The 13,064-nt window shown below is 51.0% G+C and overlaps 1 protein-coding gene across 1 annotated transcript in view; it reads left to right on the forward strand.

Moving 5' to 3' along the window:
• Positions 1-13,064, forward strand: part of LOC144952641 (fascin-like) — a 49,941-nt gene that overhangs the window by 22,271 nt on the left and 14,606 nt on the right. The window contains exon 6 of the mRNA XM_078883118.1: positions 4,350-4,471. Within this exon, the coding sequence (XP_078739244.1) occupies positions 4,350-4,471 (122 nt within the window). The remainder of the gene's footprint in view (positions 1-4,349; positions 4,472-13,064) is intronic.

Here is a 13,064-nt window from a genome sequence, read left to right on the forward strand (position 1 = left end):
TCTCCCTCTGTCTCCACGCGTCTTCACAAGTCTCCCCGTGTCTCCCTCTGTCTCCCCGTGTCTCTACGTGTCTCCCCACGTCTCCCCGTGTCTCCCCGTGTCTTCACAAGTCTCCCCCGTGTCTCCCCCGTGTCTCCACGTGTCTTCACCTGTCACCCTGTGTCTCCCTCCGTCTCCACGCGTCTTCACAAGTCTCCCCGTGTCTCCACGTGTCTCCACGTGTCTCCCCGTGTCTCCACGTGTCTCTACGTGTCTTCACAAGTCTTCATGTGTCTCCCCCGTGTCTCCCTCTGTCTCCACGTGTCTCCCCGTGTCTCCCCGTGTCTTCACAAGTCTCCCCCGTGTCTCCCCCGTGTCTCCACGTGTCTTCACCTGTCACCCTGTGTCTCCCTCCGTCTCCACGCGTCTTCACAAGTCTCCCCGTGTCTCCCCGTGTCTCCCCCGTGTCTTCGCGTGTCTCCACGTGTCTCCCACGTGTCTCCACGTGTCTCCACGTGTCTTCACAAGTCTTCATGTGTCTCCCCCGTGTCTCCCTCTGTCTCCACGCGTCTCCACGTGTCTCCCACGTGTCTCCCCGTGTCTCCCCGTGTCTTCACAAGTCTCCCCCGTGTCTCCCCCGTGTCTCCACGTGTCTTCACCTGTCACCCTGTGTCTCCCTCCGTCTCCACGCGTCTTCACAAGTCTCCACCGTGTCCCACCGTGTCTCCCCGTGTCTCCCCCGTGTCTCCACGTGTTTCCACGTGTCTCCCCCGTGTCTCCACGTGTCTCCACGTGTCTTCACAAGTCTTCATGTGTCTCCCCCGTGTCTCCCTCTGTCTCCACGTGTCTCCCCCGTGTCTACCCGTGTCTCCACGTGTCTTCACAAGTCTTCATGTGTCTCCCCCATGTCTCCCTCTGTCTCCACGTGTCTCCCCCGTGTCTCCCACGTGTCTCCCCGTGTCTCCACGCGTCTCCACGCGTCTCCACGTGTCTCCACGTGTCTCCCCGTGTCTCTACGTGTCTTCACAAGTCTTCATGTGTCTCCCCCGTGTCTCCCTCTGTCTCCATGTGTCTCCCCGTGTCTCTACGTGTCTTCACAAGTCTCCATGTGTCTCCCCGTGTCTCCCTCTGTCTCCATGTGTCTCCCCGTGTCTCTACGTGTCTTCACAAGTCTCCACCGTGTCTCCCCGTGTCTCCACGTGTCTCCATGTGTCTCCACGTGTCTCCATGTGTCTCCCCGTGTCTCTACGTGTCTTCACAAGTCTCCCCGTGTCTCCCTCTGTCTCCCTCTGTCTCCACGTGTCTCCCCGCGTCTTCACAAGTCTCCATGTGTCTCCCCGTGTCTCCACGTGTCTTCACCTGTCACCCTGTGTCTCCCTCTGTCTCCCTCTGTCTCCACCGTGTCTCCACGCGTCTTCACAAGTCTCCACGTGTCTTCCTCTGTCTCCACGTGTCTTCACCTTTCTCCCCGTGTCTCCCTGTATCTCCACCGTGTCTCCCCCGTGTCTCTATGTGTCTCCCCGTGTCTCCCCGTGTCTTCACAAATCTCCCCGCGTCTCCCCGTGTCTTCACAAATCTCCACGCCTCTCCCCGCCTCTCCCCGCGTCTCCCCGTGTCTCCCCGTGTCTCCACGCGTCTCCCCGTGTCTTCACAAATCTCCACGCCTCTCCCCGTGTCTCCCTCTGTCTCACCGTGTCTTCACAAATCTCCACGCCTCTTCCCGTGTCTCCACGCGTCTCCCCGTGTCTCCCCGTGTCTCCACGCGTCTCCCCGTGTCTCCCCGTGTCTCCACGCGTCTCCCCGTGTCTTCACAAATCTCCACGCCTCTCCCCGTGTCTCCCCGTGTCTCCCCGTGTCTCCACGCGTCTCCACGCGTCTCCCTCTGTCTCACCGTGTCTTCACAAATCTCCCCGTGTCTCCACGTGTCTTCACCTGTCACCCCGTGTCTCCACGTGTCCCCACGCGTCTTCACAAATCTCCACGCGTCTCCCCCGTGTCTCCCCGTGCGTGTGTGACTGACTGTGTGTGACACGCTGCGTGTGACTGACTGTGTGTGACTGTGTGTGACTGTGTGTGACTGTGTGTGACTGTGTGTGACTGTGTGTGAGTGTAGGAGCAGTGCGGCTGTGTTTGAGGTGGTGTGGCGTGTGTGTGACTGTGTGACACGCTGTGTGTGTGACACGCTGTGTGTGTGACACGCTGTGTGTGTGACACGCGGTGTGTGTGTGACACGCGGTGTGTGTGTGACACGCGGTGTGTGTGTGTGACACGCGGTGTGTGTGTGTGACACGCGGTGTGTGACTGTGTGTGACTGACTGTAGGAGCAGTGCGGCTGTGTTTGAGGTGGTGTGGCGTGTGTGACACGCTGTGTGTGACTGTGTGACACGCTGTGTGTGACTGTGTGACACGCTGTGTGTGACTGTGTGACACGCTGTGTGTGACTGTGTGACACGCTGTGTGTGACTGTGTGACACGCTGTGTGTGACTGTGTGACACGCTGTGTGTGACTGTGTGACACGCTGTGTGTGACTGTGTGACACGCTGTGTGTGACTGTGTGACACGCTGTGTGTGACTGTGTGACACGCTGTGTGTGACTGTGTGACACGCTGTGTGTGACTGTGTGACACGCTGTGTGTGACTGTGTGACACGCTGTGTGTGACTGTGTGACACGCTGTGTGTGACTGTGTGACACGCTGTGTGTGACTGTGTGACACGCTGTGTGTGACTGTGTGACACGCTGTGTGTGACTGTGTGACACGCTGTGTGTGTCTGTGTGACACGCTGTGTGTGTCTGTGTGACACGCTGTGTGTGTCTGTGTGACACGCTGTGTGTGTCTGTGTGACACGCTGTGTGTGTCTGTGTGACACGCTGTGTGTGTCTGTGTGACACGCTGTGTGTGTCTGTGTGTGACTGACTGTAGGAGCAGTGCGGCTGTGTTTGAGGTGGTGTGGCGTGTGTGTGACTGTGTGACACGCTGTGTGTGTGTGTGTGACTGTGTGACACGCTGTGTGTGACTGACTGTAGGAGCAGTGCGGCTGTGTTTGAGGTGGTGTGGCGTGTGTGTGTGACACGCTGTGTGTGACTGTGTGTGACTGTGTGTGTGTGTGTGACTGTGTGAGTGTAGGAGCAGTGCGGCTGTGTTTGAGGTGGTGTGTGTGTGTGACACGCTGTGTGTGTGTGTGTGTGACACGCTGTGTGTGTGTGTATGTGACACGCTGTGCGTGTGTGTGTGACACGCTGTGTGTGTGTGTGTGTGACACGCTGTGTGTGTGTGTGTGACACGCTGTGTGTGTGTGTGTGTGTGACTGTGTGTGTGTGTGTGTGTGTGCGTGTGTGTGTGTGTGACACGCTGTGCGTGTGTGTGACACGCTGTGTGTGACTGTGTGACACGCTGTGTGTGACTGTGTGTGACTGACTGTAGGAGCAGTGCGGCTGTGTTTGAGGTGGTGTGGCGTGTGTGTGTGTGTGTGTGACACGCTGTGTGTGTGTGACTGTGTGTGTGTGTGTGTGACACGCTGTGTGTGTGTGACTGTGTGTGTGTGTGTGTGTGACACGCTGTGCGTGTGTGTGACTGTGTGTGTGTGTGTGTGACACGCTGTGTGTGTGTGTGACTGTGTGTGTGTGTGTGTGACACGCTGTGTGTGTGTGTGACTGTGTGTGTGTGTGTGTGTGTGACACGCTGTGTGTGTGTGTGACACGCTGTGTGTGTGTGTGACTGTGTGTGTGTGTGTGTGACACGCTGTGTGTGTGTGTGACACGCTGTGTGTGTGTGTGACACGCTGTGTGTGTGTGTGACTGTGTGTGTGTGTGTGTGACACGCTGTGTGTGTGTGTGTGTGACACGCTGTGTGTGTGTGTGTGTGACACGCTGTGTGTGTGTGTGTGACACGCTGTGTGTGTGTGTGTGTCTGTGTGTGTGTGTGTGTGACTGTGACTGACTGTAGGAGCAGTGCGGCTGTGTTTGAGGTGGTGTGGCGTGTGTGTGTGTGTGTGTGTGACACGCTGTGTGTGTGTGTGACTGTGTGTGTGTGTGTGACTGTGTGTGTGTGACACGCTGTGTGTGTGTGTGTGACTGTGTGACTGACTGTAGGAGCAGTGCGGCTGTGTTTGAGGTGGTGTGGCGTGTGTGCGTGTGTGTGACACGCTGTGTGTGTGTGTGTGTGTGTGACTGTGTGTGTGTGTGTGTGACACGCTGTGTGTGTGTGTCTGTGTGTGTGTGTGTGTGACTGTGTGTGTGTGTGTGAGTGTGACACGCTGTGTGCGTGTGTGACTGTGTGTGTGTGTGTGTGTGTCTGTGTGTGTGTGTGTGTGACACGCTGTGTGTGTGTGACTGTGTGTGTGTGTGTGTGACTGTGTGACTGACTGTAGGAGCAGTGCGGCTGTGTTTGAGGTGGTGTGGCGAGGCCGCGCCGTGGCGCTGCAGCTCCGTGGGGGGAAGTTCGTGACGGCGAAGAAGAACGGGCAACTACAGGCCACCGCCGACACAGCCGGTAGCGCCACACACGCTCACTACTCACACTCACTACACACACTACACACTCACTACTCACACACTCACACTGCAACTACAGGCCACCGCCGACACAGCCGGTAGCGCCACACACGCTCACTACTCACACTCACTACACACACTACACACTCACACTACACACACTCACACTGCAACTACAGGCCACCGCCGACACAGCCGGTAGCGCCACACACACCACACGCTCACTACACACACTCACTACACACACTCACTACACACACTACAGCCTCGCTACACACACACTCACACTACAACTACAGGCCACCGCCGACACAGCCGGTAGCGCCACACACACACTACTCACACACTCACGCTACACACTCACTACTCACTCACTCATTCACGCTACACACACTCACTACACACACACTCACACTACAGCTACACACGCACTACACACTCACTACACACTCACTACACACACTCACTCACTACACACTCACTACACACACACACACTCACTACACACACACACACTCACTACACACACACACACTCACTACACACACTCACACTCACTACACACACACTCACTACTCACACACTCACACTACAACTACAGGCCACCGCCGACACAGCCGGTAGCGCCACACACACACTACTCACACACTCACGCTACACACACTCACTACACACTACACACACTCACTACACACACACTACAGCCCTCGCTACACACACACTCACACTACAGCTACACACACACACTACTCACTCACTACACACTACACACACACTCACTACACACTCACTCACTACACACACACTCACTACACACTCACTCACTACACACTCACTCACTACACACTCACTCACTACACACACACTCACTACACACTCACTCACTACACTCACTACACACTCATACACACTCACTCACTACACACTCACTCACTACACACACACTCACTACACACTCACTCACTACACACACACTCACTACACACACACTCACTACACACTCACTACACACTCACTACACACACACTCACTACAACACTCACTCACTACACACTCACTCACTACACACACTCACTACACACTCACTCACTACACACTCACTCACTACACACTCACTCACTACACACTCACTACACACTCACTCACTACACACTCACTACACACTCACTCACTACACACTCACTACACACTCACTACACACTCACTACACACTCACTCACTACACACTCACTCACTACACACTCACTACACACTCACTCACTACACACTCACTACACACTCACTACACACACACACTCACTACACACTCACTACACACTCACTCACTACACACTCACTCACTACACACTCACTCACTCACTACACACTCACTCACTACACACACACTCACTACACACTCACTCACTACACACTCACTACACACTCACTACACACTCACTACACACTCACTACACACTCACTCACTACACACTCACTCACTACACACTCACTCACTACACACTCACTACACACTCACTACACACTCACTCACTCACTACACACACACTCACTACACACTCACTCACTACACACTCACTCACTACACACTCACTCACTACCACTCACTACACACTCACTACACACTCACTCACTACACACTCACTCACTACTACACTCACTCACTACACACTCACTACACACTCACTACACACCACCACTCACTACACAACTCGAACTGCACTACACACTCACTCACTACACACCACTCACTACACACTCAACTCACATACACACCTCACCTACACACTCACATACAACACACACTCCTACACAAGAAGTACTCACTACACACTCACTCACTACACACTCACTCACTACACACTCACTCACTACACACTCACTACACACTCACTCACTACACACTCACACTACACACTCACTCACTCACTACACACTCACTACACACACACTCACTACACACACTCACTACACACTCACTACACACTCACTACACACTCACTCACTACACACTCACTACACACTCACTCACTACACACTCACTCACTACACACTCACTCACTACACACTCACTACACACTCACTCACTACACACTCACTACACACTCACTACACACTCACTCACTACACACTCACTACACACACACTCACTACACACTCACTACACACTCACTACACACTCACTACACACTCACTCACTACACACTCACTCACTACACACTCACTCACTACACACTCACTCACTACACACTCACTCACTACACACTCACTCACTACACACTCACTACACACTCACTCACTACACACTCACTCACTCACTACACACTCACTCACTACACACTCACTCACTACACACTCACTACACACTCACTCACTACACACTCACTCACTCACTACACACTCACTCACTACACACTCACTCACTACACACTCACTCACTACACACTCACTACACACTCACTCACTACACACTCACTCACTACACACACACTCACTACACACTCACTCACTACACACACACTCACTCACTACACACTCACTCACTACACACCACACACTCACACACACACACACTCACTACACACTCACTCACTACACACTCACTCACTACACACACACTCACTACACACTCACTCACTACACACTCACTCACTACACACACACTCACTCACTACACACTCACTCACTACACACTCACTACACACTCACTCACTACACACTCACTACACACTCACTACACACTCACTACACACTCACTCACTACACACTCACTCACTCACTACACACTCACTCACTACACACACACTCACTACACACACTCACTACACACTCACTCACTACACACACACTCACTCACTACACACTCACTACACACTCACTACACACTCACTACACACTCACTCACTACACACACACTCACTACACACTCACTCACTACACACTCACTCACTACACACACACTCACTCACTACACACTCACTCACACACACACACTCACTACACACACACTCACCACTACACACTCACTCACTACACACACACTCACACACTCACTACACACTCACTCACTACACACACACTCACTACACACTCACTCACTACACACTCACACACACTCACTCACTACACACTCACTACACACTCACTACACACTCACTCACTACACACTCACTCACTACACACTCACTCACTACACACTCACTCACTACACACTCACTCACTACACACTCACTACACACTCACACACACACTCACTCACTACACACTCACACACCACACACACACACTCACTACACACTCACTACACACCACTCACTACACACACTCACTCACTACACACTCACTACACACACACTCACTACACACTCACTCACTACACACTCACTACACATCACTCACACACACACACACTCACTACACACTCACTACACACACACTCACTCACTACACACACCACTACACACTCACACACACACACTCACTCACTACACACTCACTCACACACACTCACTACACACACACACACTCACTACACACACACTCACTACACACTCACTCACTACACACTCACACCACTCACTACACACTCACACACACTCACTACACACTCACTCACTACACACCCACACTCACACACACTACACACTCACTCACACACACACACACACTCACTCACTACACACTCACTCACTACACACTCACACACTCACTACACACTCACACACACTCACTACACACTCACTACACACACACTCACTACACACTCACTCACTACACACTCACCACACACACACACACACTCACACACACACACTCACTACACACACACACACACCACTACACACTCACTACACACTCACTACACACACACTCACTACACACTCACTCACACACACACACTCACTACACACACACTCACTACACACTCACTACACACCACCACCAACACACCACACACACTCACTCACTACACACTCACTACACACCCACACACTCACTACACACTCACTCACACACACCACACACACTCACTCACACACACTCACTCACTACACACACACTCACCACACACACTCACACACACACCACTACACACCCACTACACACACACTCACAACACACTCACTACACACTCACTCACTACACACTCACACACACACACCACACACACACTCACACACACTCACTACACACACACTCACTACACACCACACACACACCACTCACTACACACACACCACACACACACACCACTACACACCACTCACTACACACTCACTCACACACACACACACACACACCACACACACTCACTCACTACACACTCACTCACACCACTCACTACACACCACACACACTCACCACACACACACACTCACTACACACACACCACTACACCACTCACTACACACACACTCACTACACACTCACACACACACACCACACACACACACCACTCACTACACACCACTACACACACCACCACACACCACTCACTACACACTCACTCACAACACACCCACCACTACACACACCTCACTACACACACACTCACACACACTCACTACACACACACTCACCTACACACTCACTACACACACACTCACTCACACACACCACTCACTACACACTCACTACACACACACTCACCACACACACACTCACTACACACTCACTACACCACTCACTCACTACACACTCACTCACTACACACTCACTCACACACACTCACTACACACCCACTCACTACACACTCACTCACTACACACTCACTCACTACACACTCACTACACACTCACTACACACCACTCACTACACACTCACTACACACACACTCACTACACACTCACTCACTACACACCACTCACACTCACTCACTACACACTCACTCACTACACACTCACTCACACACACTCACTACACACACACTCACTACACACTCACTCACTACACACTCACTCACTACACACACACTCACTACACACTCACTACACACTCACTCACTACACACTCACTCACTACACACTCACTACACACTCACTCACTACACACTCACTCACTACACACACTCACTACACACTCACTCACTACACACTCACTACACACTCACACACACACACTCACTCACTACACACTCACTACACACACACTCACTACACACACTCACTACACACACACTCACTACACACTCACTACACACACACTCACTACACACTCACTCACTACACACTCACTCACTCACTACACACTCACTACACACTCACTACACACTCACTACACACACACTCACTACACACTCACTCACTACACACTCACTCACTACACACTCACTCACTACACACACTCACTACACACTCACTCACTACACACTCACTACACACACACTCACTCACTCACTACACACTCACTACACACTCACTACACACTCACTCACTACACACTCACTCACTACACACTCACTCACTACACACTCACTACACACTCACTACACACTCACTACACACACACTCACTACACACTCACTACACACTCACTACACACTCACTCACTACACACTCACTCACTACACACTCACTCACTACACACTCACTACACACACACTCACTACACACACACTCACTACACACTCACTACACACACACTCACTACACACTCACTCACTACACACTCACTACACACTCACTCACTACACACTCACTCACTCACTCACTACACACTCACTACACACTCACTCACTACACACTCACTCACTACACACTCACTCACTACACACTCACTACACACACACTCACTCACTCACTACACACTCACTACACACTCACTCACTACACACTCACTACACACTCACTCACTACACACTCACTCACTACACACTCACTCACTACACACTCACTCACTACACACTCACTCACTACACACTCACTCACTACACACTCACACACTCACTACACACTCACTCACTACACACTCACTACACACTCACTCACTACACACTCACTCACTACACACTCACTCACTACACACACACTCACTACACACTCACTCACTACACACTCACTACACACTCACACTACACACTCACTCACTACACACTCACTACACACACACTCACTACACACTCACTCACTACACACTCACTACACACACACTCACTACACACTCACTACACACTCACTACACACTCACTCACTACACACTCACTACACACACACTCACTACACACACACTCACTACACACTCACTACACCACTCACTACACACTCACTCACTACACACTCACCAACACACACACTCACTCACACACACTCACTCACTACACACTCACTCACTACACACTCACTACACACTCACTACACACTCACTCACTACACACTCACTACACACTCACTACACACTCACTCACTACACACTCACTACACACTCACTCACACACTCACTACACACACACTCACTACACACTCACTACACACACACTCACTACACACTCACTACACACTCACTCACTACACACTCACTCACTACACACTCACTACACACCACTCACTACACACACACTCACTACACACTCACTCACACACACTCACTACACACTCACTCACACACACTCACTACACACACTCACTACACACTCACTCACTACACACTCACTCACTACACACCACACACACTCACTCACTACACACACACTCACTACACACTCACTCACTACACACTCACTACACACTCACTACACACTCACTCACTACACACTCACTACACACTCACTACACACTCACTACACACTCACTACACACACACTCACTACACACTCACACACACTCACTACACACTCACCACTACACACCACTCACTACACACTCACTCACACACACTCACACACACTACACACTCACTCACCACTCACTACACACTCACTACACACACACTCACTACACACTCACTACACACTCACTACACACTCACTCACTACACACTCACTACACACACACTCACTACACACTCACTCACTCACTACACACTCACTACACACTCACTACACACTCACTACACACTCACTACACACTCACTCACTACACACTCACTCACTACACACTCACTACACACACTCACTCACTACACACTCACTACACACTCACTCACACACTCACTCACTACACACTCACTCACTACACACACACTCACTACACACTCACTCACTACACACTCACTCACACACACACACACTCACTACACACTCACTCACTACACACTCACTCACTACACACTCACTACACACACTCACTACACACTCACTACACACTCACTACACACTCTCACTACACACTCACTCACTACACACTCACTCACTACACACTCACTCACTACACACTCACTACACACTCACTACACACTCACTCACTACACACTCACTACACACTCACTACACACTCACTCACTACACACTCACTCACTACACACTCACACTCACTACACACTCACTACACACTCACTCACTACACACTCACTACACACTCACTCACACTACACACTCACTACACACTCACTCACTACACACTCACTACACACTCACTCACTACACACTCACTACACACTCACTCACTACACACTCACTCACACTCACTACACACTCACTACACACTCACTCACACTCACTACACACTCACTCACTCACTACACACACACTCACTCACTACACACTCACTACACACTCACTCCACTACACACTCACTCACTACACACTCACTCACTACACACTCACTCACTACACACTCACTCACTACACACTCACTACACACTCACTCACTACACACTCACTACACACTCACTACACACTCACTCACTACACACTCACTACACACTCACTCACTACACACTCACTCACTCACTACACACTCACTACACACTCACTCACTACACACTCACTACACACTCACTACACACTCACTACACACTCACTCACTACACACTCACTACACACTCACTCACTACACACTCACTCACTACACACTCACTCACTACACACTCACTACACACTCACTCACACCACTCACTACACACACACTCACTACACACTCACTACACACACACTCACTACACACTCACTCACTACACACTCACTCACTACACACTCACTCACTACACACTCACTACACACTCACTCACTCACTACACACACACTCACTACACACTCACTACACACTCACTCACTACACACACTCACTACACACTCACTCACTACACACTCACTCACTACACACTCACTACACACTCACTACACACTCACTCACTACACACTCACACTCACTACACACTCACTCACTACACACTCACTCACTACACACTCACTACACACTCACTCACTACACACTCACTACACCACTCACTACACACTCACTCACTACACACTCACTACACACACACTCACTACACACTCACTACACACTCACTACACACTCACTACACACTCACTCACTACACACTCACTCACTACACACTCACTACACACACACTCACTACACACTCACTACACACTCACTCACTACACACTCACTCACTACACACTCACTCACTACACACTCACTCACTACACACTC

Source organism: Lampetra fluviatilis, chromosome 69, assembly GCF_964198595.1.
Source record: "Lampetra fluviatilis chromosome 69, kcLamFluv1.1, whole genome shotgun sequence".
In the NCBI taxonomy this organism is placed as follows: domain Eukaryota; kingdom Metazoa; phylum Chordata; class Hyperoartia; order Petromyzontiformes; family Petromyzontidae; genus Lampetra; species Lampetra fluviatilis.